General features: G+C 41.9%; 2 protein-coding genes across 5 annotated transcripts in view; both read left to right on the top strand.

Moving 5' to 3' along the window:
- The window catches only part of EPN3 (epsin 3), a 43,484-nt gene extending 37,920 nt beyond the window's left edge, over nt 1-5,564 (top strand). For all 3 annotated transcript variants that reach the window (XM_088133283.1, XM_088133282.1, XM_088133281.1), the window contains one exon: nt 243-5,564. In XM_088133283.1, coding sequence (XP_087989409.1) covers nt 243-565 — 323 coding nt within the window. In that variant the 3' untranslated portion in view covers nt 566-5,564. The remainder of the gene's footprint in view (nt 1-242) is intronic.
- A 2,111-nt stretch (nt 5,565-7,675) lies between these two features.
- The window catches only part of SPATA20 (spermatogenesis associated 20), a 46,337-nt gene continuing 35,553 nt past the window's right edge, over nt 7,676-18,459 (top strand). Inside the window, exons 1-5 of one of the 2 annotated variants that reach the window (XM_088133280.1) lie at nt 7,676-8,557; nt 14,430-14,567; nt 16,339-16,403; nt 17,649-17,803; nt 17,892-18,035. In XM_088133280.1, coding sequence (XP_087989406.1) covers nt 8,460-8,557; nt 14,430-14,567; nt 16,339-16,403; nt 17,649-17,803; nt 17,892-18,035 — 600 coding nt within the window. In that variant the 5' untranslated portion in view covers nt 7,676-8,459. The remainder of the gene's footprint in view (nt 8,558-14,429; nt 14,568-16,338; nt 16,404-17,648; nt 17,804-17,891; nt 18,036-18,459) is intronic. The other variant, XM_007422166.4, reaches the window with a different exon arrangement.

Below are 18,459 nucleotides of genomic sequence, written 5' to 3'. Positions count from 1 at the left end.
CCTATTGGTATTTCAGGTCTTGAAACCAAATACCCTTGGGACCTGTGGGGAAATGTTGCCCTTCAGAAATACTGATGAGATGCTTTTCCACATTTTTCTTATTTGACAATAAAGAAAATGATGGGTTTTCTTTGAAACTTGCCAATTTCTTTTGCAGAATCACTTGATGGCGGGGACATTCAATTTCTCACTGAAATTCTTAATGGAAATCAAGATGACAGTCATATTTCTGTTTTTTCTAGGACTCAGTGCCCCTTCACCTACCAACCCATTCAACACTGATCAGCCCAAACCAACTCTCAACCAGATGCGGACCAACTCCCCAGTGCCTAGTGTTCCTATGGGAGTGCCAATGAACTCTATGACCTACAGTGCTTCTCTCCCTCTTCCACTCAGTAGCATCCCCTCAACAATGACTCTCCCAGCCTCTGCGAGTGCCTTCCCTCAGGCTGGAGCAGGGCCTTTTCCAGAGCTACCTAGCAACTTGCCTCAACCTCTCCTACCACTCTCTGGCTCAGTCCCCCCACCACTAGCTTCACAAAGCAGTATGAACCCTTTTCTCTGAGAAGACTTGGTTGGTAACATGTGATATATCCATTACTCCTTCCCCAACTGTTATGGAGGACCTCCTGTGCAAAGCACATTTGTTTTGATGCAAGCAAGCATCTCCCTGGAAGCTCTGATCAAAGAGACTCAGCATGAATCTCCTTGCTCAATGAGATACAAAAAACCAACTGTCCCATCATGTTGAACATTGCCTGTAGTCGGCTGTTGATAGTAGTTGGGACATCTTGTTTTGATGGATTAAAAAGGAGGTGGGAGGGCAGTTCTGTAGAAGGGCATTTCTTTTTCCAAGGATCTCTGCTCTCCTGCTTTTATGTTGGCACAAATAGTGACTAAATCAAACAAAACAAAACAAAAACTCGAGAAGATTACTTTCTTCAGTGTGAAGGAAAGAAATTATTTTGTAGTCTGCATGGAAATGCACAAATATTTGCCAAGGCTTACAGCTTTACTTCCTGCATGACAGGGGCACAGTCTCATTCCTGGAAATCTTGAGAGCTCAGCAAATTCTGCAATGCTATATGCAAGGGGAGAAGTTCTGATTTTTTGCTACAGTCACTTTCACTGGGTTGCCTAAAGGAAATCTTTTCCATTTCCTGCTGTTTCCACTCAGTCACACTTTCATCAATGTTCTTCTTACACATCTTTTAATTTGCTTGTGAGCTTTGGATATTCTGAGATTTAGCGAGGGACCAGTACAGAGTAGGAATGAGCTACACAGAAGGAAATCAAAACAAAAAAGCAGTCAAACACAATGACTGCATTGTGTAGATATGGTGGCAAGAATGCTGATCCATGAAAGGGATGGGGAGTAGAGTCATAAACTCCAGCCCTCTAAAAATATCTGACCAAACTCCTCTGGCTTCTAAATCAAACATGTACTGAATAAGTAGGCTAGCTAGGCTCTAAAAGGCCTCAAAATGCTGCCACGCTTTACATTAAGAGCTGACAGTTCTTGCTGTTCCTATTTGTTACTCTATATGAAATCTGATATCACTGCTGTTCTGCATCTGACAGCTTTGATCCAAAAAACTTTTCTTTGTGAACTCCGTACTTATAGGGGAACATGATGGACATTCTGATTTTTACCTTGGATGGTCCCTTTGTTGCATATTTGATCACAGGCTTTGTTTTCCTAGTGCCTGCCTCTCAATCCTGAAATCCAGTCTGCAAAACGTGGAACTCAGCAACAGCAAATCCAGTCCAGAACACTTGAATGAACTTTGTGAAATGCATGAGAAAACTTGGGGTATCTTGAATGGTGGCAAAGGATAGAAGGGCTTTGTTAACGTGTTCGGGAACTCTATCCATGAGAAATGTTAATACTGGGCTTGATGGCCTAGATGCCTTTCATTCAAGCTTAGAGTTGTTTTGAAAATGTTGGAAAGATGTGTAAACTTATTTTCAGTGAACCTCTCCTTCCAGGGTCCTCCTAGGATATTGATGGATGTGGTATAAACCAGAAAGCTAGAATAGTGGCAGTACAGCATAAATATCCCAATTGCCAGCTGTGTCTTAACTAAAGATTTCACTCAGCACGCCAATACAAGTTGCATCTGTGGGGCATGACGACTGTGGAGCATTGATTCAGCTGGAATGGGAGAGAAGTCAGGGCCAGCCATGGAGAGCAATGCAGGACAATCATTGGGGCTTTCTAGCCTATAATTAAATACAATACAATCATACCAATACATATTTTCAACCTATATAGAATAATGGGTGTGAGGGGAGAATAGGAGGCCAATAAAAAATCCAGATGTGCTTGCTAATTTACAGTGTACGATGTGCTCCTTTTAGGTGTTTAGTTTTTCAGTTTAAGCAAGGGGGAACCTGAATGGGACTGCATGGCTAAGCACTAATGTACACAAAACATCAGTTGCCCTTCAAATTTTTCTTTTATTTATATATATTGCTACTGTTGCAATTGACTTTTGTGCTATCTGATCATTATCAATTCTGAGTTAAAGTAAGGATTCTTGTTTCAATGCTCAAGGAGTAGGTGTTTTTCCTCCTGTTTGGCCAATCCTAAAGAATCGTTGAGAGGGCAGAAATGTTCGGGGGAGAGGGAAATGAAAAACATCCCATGTAAACATCCACTGATGCAGCAGCATTTTTAAAAAGGCATGATGATGTCAAAATGACGTGTATCATGTCACTCAAATGATACAATTACATACTTGTGTCATGATGTCTGATGCAGGAACTTAAGTTGCACTGTAACGTCATGCCACATGCATTATGCCTCCCTCCCTTTGTCTGGCCTGTGGATGTCTATACCCAGAGCACTTGTCAAGAGTGGTTCAGATGTATTGCTTGTTGTATAGGGAACAATGTGTTTCATCCTCTCTTACCACCTATGCAAGTAAGCACTAAAGCAGTTCCATGGGAATGTAGCTGGGCAAGAATGGAGATGGCCTTCATTTACCTGGAGGAAGGTCACTGCTGAAATATTTTCAATCACCACCATTCAAAGAACTGCCAGCCATCACTGACTTTTAACACAGGTCTGCAGAATTCCAGACTTCATAAACATGCTTGTGGTTTATCCAGTTAGAGCAACAGCAATTAACATTTTTACTTTGAAGAGAAACTTCTCCGGATGTTAACTACAGTTCCCAGCAGCCCCAACCCTGAATGGCAGATTACAAAGGATATTTGGCAATATCAGGCAGGCCACAGGTTCTCTTCCCTTGTCTTAATGTCAGATATAAGAGATGGGGCTTTACTGGGCTATTTAGGGATAGCTAATGTTGCTGGAAGGTTTGCCACATTGCCAGCCATAACATGCAAAATTAATTGATCAGCAAGAATATAAATGATTTGTGTATGAATAACATATAAATACGCTTAAGCTTTTAATAATTCATAGTTAATCCCACCTCAGATATATTCTGAATAATTGCTTTTGCAATAAAACAAACTCAACCTATCCTCCAGGTCTGATAACATGCATGTTATTGAGCTTGCCAGGACTACAGGAATAATTTCTGTTTTTCTAATTCCCTTCCTAATTGAGAACAAATTGATTGCTTGATAATGAATTTTGATAGAACCAACATTTTTATTGACAATCATGAATGTGATCTCCAGGTAGCTGTGAGAGAATTTGTCTCTTCTGCTCATATGCCTTTTATCTGAATTTATTTTCAAAATAACTTTTTAATTCAGATATAGTTTCTGGTCCATTCCAGATGTTGAGCATCCTATTTCCTAAAGAAAGATTTTTAAGTCATTCGTTCACATCTGTGTGAGAGTACCCATGACCAAATACTGACAGGACCTGTGTGTCTAATTATTTTTGGCATTCCCACATTATGATACTAGGAGGACATGTTTTTAAGGACACCTTGCAAAGACATCTATCCACATCGTATACTAGGGTCTGGATTCCATCCAGATTTACACTTGAAATATTTGATACAAAATTTAATAAGCCAAAATGAACAAACTAGCATGTAATATATATTTTACAGCTGAGTAAAATATAATATAGCCACAGCATAAAACATGAGCAAGGTGGGGCACAGGGAACAAGTTTAGTTCATAGAACTAGTTCATTCTCTATAGTGCTTTGTGAGAATGAATATTTCTCAGATTGGTTCTTTGTGAAAGTTTTTATCACAAATGTTATTCAATGAATGCTATTTTTCTGCAAAATTTCAATTTCAGTCAATAGTTTGCAAAGAGCCAAATAAAATATCTCCTGTTCCTTGCTGAACTGGAAGTTCTTGATCAGATTATAATAATTAGCTTGTCTTTTGCCCAGTTATCAAACATATCCTAAATTCTTTATTCCAAGTGTCAGGAAATTTAAATCCAAAAGTTAAGAAGCTGGCTTTATTGCTGTCAGATTTCACACTAGGCATGACAATAAACGTTTCGGCCCAAGAAATGCAATCCCATATTCAGTAATTAGCAAACAGCAGAAGCTTCACAGACTTGAGATGACTCAAACGTTACTTTATTGCAGAGATAATGCGTAAACAAAATGTCTGACTGCTGCAGAATTCAGGAATCAAACTGTTTATGTGTCACAAGAAGGTTTAAACTATAGACCTTTTCTTCTTTTTCTTTTCAAGTCAATGGACTTTGGGCCATTCTTTTCCTAACCTACCGCTTTGGAGATACCAGTTCCATGTTTATGTAGTCCTAGTATTTTCTAGAAGTCTCCCATCTGACTACTAACCAGATCTGATGCTAGTTAGCTTCTGAGCCCAAAATTGGTTAGGTGCTGCAGTCTAGCTCAACAGCTAGATCTCCAAGCATGTTGGTTTTTTATAATTACAATAAGTAAACTTAAGTTATATGTATTCTGCACCCACACTCTGAAACTTCAAAAAATTGTATAGCGCAGTAGTTGATTCTATTGGCATACCTGCTTTCATAAGAGGAAATAACTTAAAACGTCTAGTTACTCATGGAATTTGCTGCCATAAGATGAGATTTCATCACCAACTCATATGGCTTTAAAGGTGAAGGTTCTGCTGCTCTCATGCCTTGCTTGTGGGATTCCTAGAGACATTGGTACGCCATTGGAAGAAACAAGATGCTAGACGTGAACGGTTTTCAATTTGACCAAGTAGGGTTTTTCTTACGTCGTTCTGGTGATGTCAGTGTTGCACAACCTGGAGTCCTGAGCAGATGTTGAAATGGAATTCCAGTGGCCATGTGCCTTGGAAAGTATGGTCTGTCATATCGAAAGGACACCAAGGCTGGTTTATGCTAACAAAATAAGAGTAAAGCTCTGCTGTACAACTAGGAAGAGATGCTCGTTCTGTTAAGAACTGATGGCAAAGAATGTTGGTCAAGTACTTTCAGAATGGTAATAGCCATTTCTCTAGCAGCTGTGTTTTCCTTTGCCTTCTACTCTATTAAAAACATTTTTAATCATTTTTAAAAATCTGTTTTAACCCAGCTTTTAGCACAATTCTACTTGGCTTAGAGAAAACAAATAAATGTATTAAAAAGTAAACTGCAAAAAGCTGCCTAAATAAAATGAATTTATACCTATAAAAGTCAATTGTCTCAGAATCTTAAACCTGCCATCTTATGCGAGCTTACAAAGAGTAAGCTACTGAATATAATAGTGAATTTTGAAGCAGACATGTACATGACAGTCATTTCAATACAGGTAGTCCTTGCTTAATGACCACAATTGCGACTGGAATCTTGATTGTTGAGCAAAGTGGTCATTAAGGGAGATGCCCACGTGACTGCTTTGCTCAATGACTGCAATCCAGGCACTCCCAGTTGCGGTTAAGTGATCTCCCGGGTGGGTCCTTAAGCGGATGGAGCAAAAGAGCTGCCTGCTAAAGGATTTTGGCTCCGCGCTGAAGGGAGCACCTGTACAGAGGGGAAATCCTTTGTGGGGCTGGAGGAACGGAGCTCAAATCTTCAGGATTTGAGCTCTGTTCCTGCAGAAGTATTTCAGCTCCCCTCTGTTCCCTCTGCTTGCAACCTTCCCTGCCAGCTTCCCCATTCACCTTCTCCAGAAGCCGGCAGAGAAGATTGCAAATGGCAACCGTATGATCGCAGGGTGCTTGGCAACTGGTCATAAATGTGAGCTGGTTGCCAAATGCCTGAAATGTGGCCATGTGACCACGAGACAGGGGCAGTGTGACGTTTTACAACAGCTGGAAGTGCTTTACAGGTCGTAAAGCACCCTTTCCAAGGCCGTTGTAACTTCAAGCCATCATTAAATGAACAGTCATTAAGCGAGGACTACCTGTATTCAAAATTCTTCACTGACAGAATTCTGGAGTTGGAGCAGTAGCAGAGGTTTGATTGCCATACCAAATACAGGACTCTCCATATTTCTAGTCATTCATACCAGAGCAGTGAGAAATTAATTAAAGGTTTACAAAATCTGAAACACAATGTTCAAGAAAAGTGGAGATTGGGAAGGGCAGACTTGCAGGCCTCCAAAAGTTGCTTCAGTTCAATTCTCAACATCCCTCACAGTCATCCCTGACTGTGTAGCTGTCCATCAGAAGGATCTGGAGGACTCTTGTTTTTCCATTACAATTTAGTTGCTCAAGAAGGACCTGGGCAGTCCAGCAGAACATATTTTCTAAATAAAATAAAAACAAAGATTTCTACTTCATCCAGTTCCCTCAAGAACAATATTCAGTCAGTTCATGCCACCTCATCAAAAAGTTACTAGTTTATTTTCATGGGTCTTTTTGAAATTGGTTTTATTAACTGCAGAAATAGGAAATTGGTGTTCAAAAATCAAGAAGACACAGAGCAAATTCTTTAATTGCAGTGTTTTTTAATTCTGTCATCTTTTGCACAATGAATATTTGAGATGCTAAAGGCCCCTTCCCATTGCATCTATTTTCAAACATCATAACAGAATCTTATTTTGCTTTTTCTGCAATGGACTCAGGATTATATCGCTAGAAGTTGGTCCTGAGTGTGCCTCCTTCCCTTTTAGATTCTGATCTTAAGTTGAAACCTCCTGGTATTTATTTACAGAAACCAATTAGGGACTTAAACCTGGTAAGATCAGCAGGCGAGCAAGTCCTGTGGTTTCTGCTTCTACAATTGCTGAGTCCAACAACAACGGCCTTTCCTGCTGGAATGAAAGGAAATATATTGGCTGGGTTCATATATCACACTAAATCATGATGTTTTACCCATGTTTTATTTTTTAAAAAGCCACAATGGCTGGGTCTACACATTCAAACTAAAGGATTAATGCAATCAATCTGCATTTTGAACCTGTACAGGAGAAGCACCATAGCTCAGTAAAAGATCGCTCGCTTTCTGTATTCGTCAGTGTTGTCCAAACTTGGTCACTTTAAGATGAGAGCTGGTTGGGGAATTCTGGGAGTTGAAGTCCACTCATCTTAAAGTGGCCAAGTTTGGACAACACTGGTATACATGGTCCCAGGTTTAATCTACTCGCTCATCCGATATCTCCAATAAGCGATCAGAAAAAGAATGTCCTTTAAAGTTTCTGCCTCTTAACAATACCGAGAAAGACAGTAGGGCCATAGCTGAGAAGCAGGGCCCGCAGGGCATCTTGGAATCGTTTCTAAAAGACAGGATCATGTGGCGGCAGGAAAAGACCTCTCCGACCCGGAGGTGGAAGAGCTATTCACATCCGGAAAAATCAGTAAGGCCGGGCTACCTGGATCATCACCGTAGCTTGATCCGAGTCTAAACGCGTGGCGATCTACGCAAAGTCTAGCGTGGCCTCCAGAACGGCACGAGGAATGCGCACCCCCAGAGGAGCCCTGCATTTTGCAACGACCGGCTTCCTTGCGGGAGAGGGGGGCTCAGCGGACCCCGCTGCGGAGTTCTCAGACTGGCCCGCTAGAAAACGGCTCGCGCCATGCGCGCTAGGACGCCTCGTCAGTGTGCGCGCGCCTTCAGCTCAGCTTTTGACTCCTGGTGACTGCAGCTCCCTTGGCAAGGATTTTCAGCAGTGGTTTTCCCTTCCTTGCCTCCTTCCTCGGGCTCAGAGAGAGGGACTGGCGCAAGGTCACCCAGCTGGCTTCGTGCCTAAGGCGGGACTAGGACTCACGCTCTCCCGCTTTCTAGCCGAATGCCTTAGCCACTACATCAAACTGGCCTCGACAATAGGCATCCAATTTATTTTAAATATTGGCAGGGAGAACCAGCCCCCCGCTCCCCCGCCATGCCTGTCTTTTTCGCCGCAGGGCCGGGATCGAAACGATCCTCCTCCGTCTTCGGCCTATCTCAAAACAGAGCTACACCCCTTCTGTGACGCTGGAAGAGAGCTGGGAGAAACTGGGGAGGGACTCCCGGCGCGCCCGGCTCTGACGGGGCCGGTGCTTCCTTCCGACTAGGCAACGCTCTCCTGACCTTAAACGTCCCCTTCGGCAACGCCCTTCGTTGCCCAGCAGCCTCCCCCGCCGCCGGGGACGATGATCTCCGCCCCCGTCGCGCTCTGGCGCCGCGCGAGCTGCGCCCCGCTGCTCCGCCGCCGCCTCGGGCAGAAGAAGCGGCCCTCCTGGACACGCAGGTATCGGGGCCGCGCCGCAGAACCAACAGCGGCTCTCCCTCCTCGCCCCAGTTCCGCGGCCTCTTGCACTTTTTGGTCCAGGCAGGCCACGTGCCGGCGATGTTTACAGGCGGATCTGGGGAAGAAAGCCGATCTGGAGCTTTCTGACCTGAAAGAAAGCCGATCTGGAGGGGGAGGGGAAAGGGTTTCTCTCCGGCCCGGAGGGATCCGTGTTCCGCTTTTGTTTGGCTGGGGCAACTTCTTTTTCGGTGCCAGCTCTTCCTAACTGCGCGGTGCTGGCTCGGCCCGGGAGAGATGCCCTCTCTTCTGTTGCCCTTTAGGAGACCCTGAGAGGGCGTGGCTAGTTTTGACCCAACCCAGATGTCTGGAGGACTGGTTTGGGCTGTTTGCAGGTCTGCAGCAGTAGCCACTTCCGAAACCTCGCCGATGAGGTTTCCCTTAATGGAATGCATAAATGTAGTGGAATATAAAGAGCAAAGGGACCCGTGCTTTCTGTACGAAAAGGCTACAGTTTACAGGGCACAAACTACAGTACTTTTCTCTGACACGCTGATCCAGTAGCAAGCAGACTGGAATTAACCTTTGCTTCTCTACCTGCCCCTTCTGTTGCTGCCGTGTTGCGATGCATACCAGCCTCTTCCGGCCAATGTTGATTTTTGAGAACAGTTCAATTGCTTTTCCGTCCATTGTTGATAATTACGTTTTCACTACATCATTATCACTGTGCTGTATTGGTGTTTACTCCCCAGGTCTTCTTGGCCAACTTCTTATCCCTTGTTCAAAAACCCATGTGAGTTTAGTCTCATGCTGAACAAGCCATCCTTTACAAAGGTTGATGAAGCTTTGAAGGGTTGAATCTGGTTAGTGTCTGAAAGGGAGACCTTTATCCTGTATTCCTTAAATTCTATGACAAAAGGAAGTTGGGATATAAGTGCCCTAAATAAAAATTAGTATTTTAACACACTGCTGTGAATAAGCTCTGTTGATTCCACTGGGTTATCTGCCTTAGTAAATACTGCTTTTGAGTTAAGTATTTCATTTTGAAACTCAGTTCCAAGTATCAGCAAATTTGTCCCAATACTTGTGGCAAAAAATGCTAATACCCCTTACAGAATAAGCAAATTAGCAAAGTATTGTAAAAATCAGCAATGAAGTCAGATAAAATTAGTCTTGAAAGCCATGTCTGGCAAGATTCATAAATGTGCAGAAATTGGGGCTGGTAATTTACCATAGTAAGTTAAAGCCTATGGACGTGATATAATACTCATGTCATACTCAACTAATATAATCATGTGAGCTGGAGAAAAGTTGGAATTGTAGCCAAACACATCTAGAAGGTTCAAGTTGGGAAGACTGACAGTATACACTAAAAAGGATATTTTGTGTAGAATACTGTTGTGCATCCAAGAGCCCCTTAAAAGATAGGTGAGCATTTTCTTTGGCTCTGAGGGACTCATGCAGTGCTGAGTTGGGCCAAAGGCCACACATAATACCTGCGCACATGCGCATTTAACCAAAGCTCTTTCCCTTTGCTGAGATTGCAAAGGAGGAAGGCTTAGAAGGGCTCCTCCCCTCCCCCCTTGCTATCTCATAACATCTAGCATTTGTAGCCACTCTTGTTTCCTGAAGGCCCTCTTTCTGTAAGGGCCAGTGATTGAAGTCCTAACATGAAGCTACAGCATCAGATATCTTAATTTCTGCAGTGAGAACAGTCTTTGGCTACTGGGCCTGATGGAACCAAGGGTGCTGAATAAGTTGGCAGCAGTAGCAACATCAAGAGAGGAGTCAGGAAGAGGTATTGACCCCAACACGAGTCATGCGTTCAAGGCTCTTGGATGACAGTCTGCAACTTGAGGGTTGTAATTTGTCTATCACTGCCAAAGAAAAATCTCAGTGACATTTTGGGAGATCTCTGGTGAAAACTGAAATATTTATTTCAAACAGGCTTCAGCTGAACCCTGATAAGATGGAGTGGCTATGGATTAGAGGCCCCTCTGTATCCAAGGACTTACCAACTTTGGTTTTCGACGGGGTTGCACTGCCTTGGACGGACCCAGTGCATAATCTGGGGGTCCTCCTGGACTGACACTCCCGCTCAAGGAGCAGGTGGCAGTCGTGGCCAGGAGAGCCTTTGTCCACCTTCGTGTGGTACACCAATTATGCCCCTTCCTGGATCAGGAGGCTCTCTGATCAGTCACTCATGCCCTGGTCATCTCTCAGCTAGACTGCAATGCGCTCTACATGGGGCTACCTTTGAAGAGTATCCGGAAGCTACAGCTGGTCCAAAATGCGGCCGCGTGGATAATTTTGAGTGCCCCAAGAACGGCGCATATAACACCTTTACTACGCGAGCTCCATTGGGTCCCAGTCTGCTTCTGGGTCCAATTCAAAGTGTTGGTTATTACCTTTAAAGTCCTACATGGCATGGGTCCAGGTTACCTGAGGGACCGTCTTACCCGCATCACATCAACCTGTCCCACCTGGTCAGGCAGAGAGGGCATGTTGTGGGTCCCATCAGCGAGAGAATGTCGACTGGCAGGGCCCAGGAGGAGAGCCTTCTCTGCTGTTGCTCCCACCCTTTGGAACATTCTCCCCCAGAGGTGCGGCAGGCCCCCACCCTCCCGGCTTTCCGGAAAAAATTGAAGACCTGGCTCTGCCAGCTTGCGTGGGGGGATAACAACTCTACCCAATCCTGGGGGTGTCTAGCGCCTCGATAATGCTCCCTGAGTGATTGCCAATTATTTTGGATCTTTTTATTTTTTATTTATTATTGTAATTTTGTAATTTTAATTGTTTTTCATTGTTTTGTAAACTGCCCAGAGTTGTTTAACAAGATGGGCGGTGACAAATTCGATAAATAAATAAAAATAAATTAAAAAATGTCTCAATTTTCTATAGAAGTGATAAATAATTTATCTGAACATAGGACAGGAGAAGAGAACTCAGCCAGCCAAAATTCCCAGCCACATGTTTATGCATTAAAAAAAGGCAGATTCCATTACATAGTAACAGAGAGGAAAAAACAGAAATAGTACAGTATAGTGCTGTGAGTATACCAATATGTAAAAGGATCTCCTACTGAGTTTTTTTTCCAGAGGAACAGTCTTGGTTCAATACAGTGCTTACTCCAGTGGATCCATCCTGCTAAAGATCCAGATCACATTCTGGAATGTAGGTGGAGTCAGTGCCAGTTTGAAAATCCTCAGCTTGGATATGGATTAGTAATGATGGCTGAAACAGGCAAGCGTCTTTGAAGAGGGTGCAAGAGAGGCTGTCCCATCACAATTTTGAACTGAGACAACCATAGAGAAGTGTAAGGCATTTTATCTCTAGCTATACTTAATGAGGGGCTCTTTTCTAAGCATCCAAGGGAATGCTTAGAAATAACAGATATTTGAATATAAAAGACCTCTGGTGCCCCAAAAGGGAAGGAAGCTTGATGTTAACTGAGTTTAACACTTTCCATTTATTGTGGTGCTGACTGATTTTAGGCCTCTTCTTAAACCTAGGTCTCACTTGCAGCTTCATGGGTGTACATGGAGCAAACCAGGGGGACAAATGATGAAATGTGGATGATGACATTGTCACACACATGATGAGGTTTCCCTACTTGCATCAGAGGTTGGGGTCCACATACATGTAGATGGCATTTCTATGATCATGTCACTGTATGTGTGTCATCAGTTTGGGGTTATTATGGACTGCCACTATACAACTTCAAGAAACTGCCCCTATTTATTTATTTATTAATCAAATTTATATGGCCGCCCATCTCACAAAAAGTGACTCTGGGTGGCATACAACAATCCAATAAAACAATAAATATATAAACAATCATCACATAAAACCATTATATAATAATTATTAAAAACATTAAAAACTATAAAAACAGAACTAAAACAGGAAAAGAAAATAATAGGCGACAGGATGTTAATAACAGAGCCACATTATACTGGCATTGTCCACAGCTACTACATCTAAGATGCTGATTTCTTTCTTTTGCATAACTGCCCATAATATATAGAGGATTTGGATCTAAAGTTCTCAAGTGCTTGAGGTTTTATATGCCTTTTCCCCAAATATGTGCAATTTTCTACCAAATGTTTGAGCCAAGAATGATGGATTCTGTGCACCAGAGCTTCTATGCATTACTACTTCCTGGGCCCTAACAGAGATATGGTTGGTCTGTGTCTTGGCAGGCCATTTAGTTTGTTCAAAAGAAAACAGCGGCAGATTTCTTCTACCACCTTATTTTGAATCTCTACAGCATTTAGAAAGTTTTAGATGCTTGAGGAATGAACAGCAACCCTAGATAACAAGCGCAGATTACAAACATTTCAGGGAAGATTATGAGAGCAAGGAGGACGTTATTGTTCCAGGTGTGGGGCACAGAAAGTGATTTATAACGCAAACAACAGGGAAAAAATAGTAGAAAGTTTAGGAGTGATGCGGTTATTGTAGAGCAAGGGAGAGGCCCGTTTGGGGTAGGTGGTCAGACTGGTAATTTTGAGAGCCTCTCCTGAGCACATTCACAAAATGGCTGCCAATTATAAAGCACCCATTTTTTCAAACTGGTAGGCACTGGCACTCAGCTTAATAGCATGGTAGCTTCTCAAATAAGTAAGTAAATAAATAAATAAAAGCATCCATATAGGGGCGGGAAACGTATTTGCAGAAGCCAGTGACTCTCTTTGAGATGTTCTCTGCCTTACGGGATTCGACGAAGTGTGGCTGGGGGCGGGGCTGGAATACACGGACAGTTTCCGCCCTCCCCAGCGCCCTCTGCGCGTGGCTTGCGTTCAACATCCTCACTTCCTTCCAGCTCAGATGCTGGCTGTGAGCTGGGGAGGGTCTGAAGAGGCCTGAGGTAACTGAAGGAAAGTAGTAGTTGTGGAGCTGGGACCACTTCTGCTGTCTTCCTCATAAAGATGAACACAGGTTTTGGAGATACCCTTTGGGGTTGATCTGGGAAGAGAATCTTCTCTATAGATTTATTGATTTCCTGTGGGCCCTCCTGCCTGGCTAATTTGTAGTAACATGGGACAAAACGTTACCATGGCCTCAGAAAGAAAGGAAACAACCAAATGAAGGGTAAAAGCCACTGTCTCCCGTAACAGACTGAAATGAGATTAAGAAGAAAGTGTTGATCATCAGTCTTAATACGGAGATATAACAACAACAACAACAACAACTGTGCAACCGACCATAATAAATAATAATGATTATCTTGGGCAAGGTGTTTCAAAGAGTGGCTCCACCAACACAGAAGGCCATTGGCTTTTCAGTGGCTGAAAACCATAGATAGATAGATAGATAGATAGATAGATAGATAGATAGATAGATAGATAGATAGATAGATAGATAGATAGATAGATAGATTCAACACTTAGGAATTTTGCTACATTTTGAATGATGTCCTGAAACCTTGGACTAAAAAATATCTTCCTTCTGTTACACATAATGTGCGTAAAAACATGATTTACTCCTTGCGGCCTATACACGGAATTCCCTCTGAGGGAAGCCTGTTTGCCTGAAATCCATATGCCTGGTGAACCTAAAGTCTAGCACTCGGTCTCCTAAGCTCCTCTGCAATTTGAGTTTTCTCGCTTGCCTGCTTATTAATTGATTGATTCAGACTGGTCTGTTTCCTGGCTATGCAATTTTGAGTCCGACAAAATGCCAATTTGTTCCTTTGTTTGTGGATTCAGACAGGTCTGTTTCCTGGCAATGCAGTTTTGAGTCTGCCAGAATTCCAATTGAGGAAGTATACACTGTACATTGCCCTAGAAACTTGGCCTGAAATCCAATCCACATCTAGTTGTTTGGGAAAGAAGCTGACCAAGTCGCCTTCTGTCTGTGTTTCTTGTTTCAGGACGATCTTTCTGAGGACAGCCTTAAGCATGGCCACAGCTGGGAAAGGCAGCAACTCCAGCAACAATCTCTATACTAACCGTCTCATCCGTGAGAAATCTCCTTACCTCCTTCAGCATGCCCATAACCCTGTTGACTGGTAAGGAAACTTTTTGCCTTTCTCTTAGTAGGTGCAGGCATGAAGTGAAATAAATGGGCTTTATCATTTGGGGATTTCATGGATGCTCTTCTTAAGAATCTACATTTTCCTTTAATATTTCCAGCTGCCTCCAGGTCTCCCATTCTCATAAAAACATTTTTCCTCCTGTAGCTCAGTCTTCTTCTCTACATGGCACTCTCTCAGTTTTCAAATCCAGATCCTAAGCTTAATTCTTTCTTTGTTTCTGAATTCCTCTCTTTGTTGCTTGTTTCTGAGTTCTTCCTTTATCTCATCTGTAAAGGAGATGAATCTAAGGTTTATATAACAATATCTGTTTGTACTTCTCTCTTGTTATCTTTGCTTCTTTCTTTTATTCCTTTTACTTCTATTCCTCTCTATCATAGAAATTTGGATTTCCTCCTCCTCCTCCCCCCCCTCTACTTTTATTTTATTCTGTTCCTCATATTAAGACGTTATATGAGACTGCCTGAGCCCTACTGTTTACCACTGAGACCCATCATTGCTGAAGATTGGACAGATGGCCATTAGGGACAGTGACTGAGATCTTCCTTGGATAACTAGGGAGGACGTGGCCCTGGGTATGCTGTCAGCACCATCTTAACTCAAATGCATTTCCCAGGATTGTGTAGCTACTGTGTGAGCCCAGGAAGGGCTGCAGCTCCTTTGTGGAGGGGCTAACGCACTTCTTCAGTACTTTTTCAGCTCTGAATCTGAAATGTGACAGAATCTGGTAGAGAATGAAAAGAATCTTAAAGCATTTTATTTCCACAGTTGTTTTAGCAATAGAATTGTTTTTCTTCCATTTTAATTGTCTTTTATGTTGTTTTATCCTTTGTGTCTGCTGTTTGGGCTACAGTTAAGTTTTTAAAAAGTGTATGTTGTGACTATTTTGTGAATATTTTATTGAAGAAAAATGGACTGTAAATGACCAGGTTGCTCTATGCCTTGAGGTGAAGTCTAAAATTTTTGACCAGACTGAAAAGCTGAGACATGTTTGTGTTTGATTTCAGATGGCTTTTGTTCTGTAAAACCTAAATATCATATATACTAACATGTGTCATTTGTTAACGTTTGAATTAGGATGTTGAATTTTTTGACAAGAAGGGCAATTCTCCTTTAATTTTATCTGCACAACAGCCACCTTGTAAGGTAGGTTAGGTGGAGAGAGTGACTGGCTTGAAGTCATTCTCTGAATTTCCATGAGGATGGATCTGAATATGGATCTCTCCAATCCTAGTTCAACACCTGAATAATCAGAACACACTGATTGTTGTTCACTACACAGCAAGCTACTTTTAATTAATATTATTTCATGGATATTTAAAATCAACAGCAGCAATGAGCTCGAATTCTAATTAAGTAGACAATATACACCTAACCTGTGCTAAATTGCTCAGCGCCCTCCCTGCAGGCTGGAGACCAGCCAGGAGAGTTGCTTTGGCATAGTACCAAGTCTTATCAAATGTGTTATTTCCTGTGCAAATAGTTCTCTATCACACTGGGAACTCAACAGTGGAGGAAGGCTTTGAGGTAGCACTTTTTAGAATTCGCTTGGTTTCTTCTGCTTGATGGGGAATGTTGGACTGCAAAGCAACAGGGTAGAACTCTTCTGTGGACACTGCCTTACCTCACCATGCTTTTCATGCCTTTAGAAAAGGCAGTAGCTGCTTACCTACATTTAACATAGGAATATTACAAAGGAAACACTATAAAAAATATCTAGCCTCTTTCTTTCCTCAATTTTCCTCAGGTATCCATGGGGCCAGGAAGCCTTTGATAAGGCAAAGAGAGAGAACAAGTTAATATTTCTGTCAGGTAAAAAAAGAATGGCTTTATTTTACACCAGCCATGTGTGCATGTGTATGTGTGAGCTTATCGGTAAAAACAATACTATATCTTTGTGAGCAGTTTGAAATCTAAGAGGATAAACATGTGGACAAAGAAATAAATGTTGTTCAAAGCAGATTTTCAACTGCTCACTATTTTTTTTCAATCTTATTTTTTTCTGGGGAAAAATGGGGAGTACATTTATCTTTTCTTCTAAAACTTTATTTCTTGATATGCAGTTTGCATCTGTAAAGAGCAGGAGCTTATATTGAAAAGATCATCAATAGATTTGCTAATGGATAAGGCTATTTCATTTGAAGCCAATCGGTTGGTTGTGTAAAACATCTGAGGGTTAGTGTATGGATAAAGATACATGTTGGAAGAATTGGGCTGTCTTGGATTTCTCTCTCTTTTTTTTAATAACAGTTTTGTTTGAGTTTATTTATTTCATTAAATTTGTTATGGCTGCCCACAATAGACTCTGGGTGATGTACAAAAACCATATACCCAGTTAAAACAGCTAAAAACATAAACCACATAGAATATGACAGTCCAGACTAAAAACAATATAACAATAAAAACACGACAGGGCCCCCACAAGTACATTAACCCTAGGCTTGGGAGCAAGGTCTTTCTGGAACTCCAGGAGAGTGGGCACTATCTGTATCTCTGGGGGGATGCTGTCTGGAGGGTGGGGACAGTGACAGAGAAGATAAGCTTCCTCGATCCCACAAGATTACAATCTTTAATTGAGGGGACCTGGAGCATACAAGTAAACATGCAGTGGAATGAAACCTAAAAAGGTTTATCATATTTCCAAGCTACTGTTACGGCTTTTCCTGCTTCAGCAATTTTTATAATCTGATTTCAGTACTTCACTATAGAAGCTTTTTATTAAACATCCAAATCACCTTTCTTATATTTATCCAGCAGCCTTTTACTATTATACTAGTTCTTTATTCTCAGAAATAATATTCTCCTTTTTTGAAAACCTATCTAGGGTTAGAATCCCTAATGTTGCTTATGGTCAGCAATTCTTGTTTGACCTGCTGTTCCTGTTCTTGTTTTGTTCAGCCCCTTAAATTATGTCTGCTGAAGGAGACTGTGGGTGTATCTCTTCTCAGAATCCCACCCTGTCCCCTTCTCTTGGATTAAAAATCAGCACTTTTGAAACGATGGTTAATCACTTTTTTCATAAGTAATCTTTCTTTAATTGATAACTTTTATTTTCAGTTGGCTATTCAACTTGCCACTGGTGCCATGTTATGGAGCAAGAATCCTTCCAGAATGAGGAAATTGGTCGGATTTTGAATGAGAATTTTGTGTGCATCAAGGTGGATCGTGAGGAGCGTCCAGATGTGGATAAAGTTTACATGACCTTTGTGCAGGTGGGGAGTTGGAACTTAGAGAAGACTTTGTTATTTCTAGAACAGATTAATGAAGGGAATCTAATCCATCTGATTCTTTTTTCTGTAGGCAACCAGCAGTGGAGGTGGTTGGCCAATGAGTGTATGGTTGACTCCTGATCTCAAACCATTTGTAGGTGGAACTTATTTCCCTCCTGAGGATGGAATTTATCAGGTTGGCTTTCGGACTGTTCTGCTTCGCGTCTTAGAGCAGGTATGGGATTCAGTATCCACAACTGCAATAAGCTGAATGTGTCATTGGAATAATGCATGAGAGATTAAGCTACATAATTGTTAGTGCCGAGTTTGAGTTTTTACTTAAAGGGTTTATAAGGGAAAATATAACCAATGAGAAGTTTTAGCTTAAGCCCAGGGACAACAGGATTTAAGGAAAGAGAAATTGAGATATAGAGAGAACCTTCTAATGGAATATATTCCACGGATAGAAATCAGTGTTGGTTAAAAAAACCCCATATTTTACATCATGTTGCATATCTCTGAAGGCAGGTAATAAATTAAAAAAAATGTCAGCAAACATTTTTGTGAATTAAAAATCCATGTAGTGAATTTTTTCCTATGTGGTCATGATGAGGGGTAGCTACAGCATCTTAGAGCACCTCATCGACTGGGTTCATACA

The sequence above is a fragment of the Python bivittatus genome, unplaced genomic scaffold, assembly GCF_059951505.1.
Source record: "Python bivittatus isolate LINGU-HERP-01145 unplaced genomic scaffold, Pbiv_v1 ctg000080_np1212, whole genome shotgun sequence".
Taxonomy (NCBI): domain Eukaryota; kingdom Metazoa; phylum Chordata; class Lepidosauria; order Squamata; family Pythonidae; genus Python; species Python bivittatus.
Note: the sequence above shows the minus strand (reverse complement) of the source record. Positions and strands in the feature narration are given on the sequence as shown.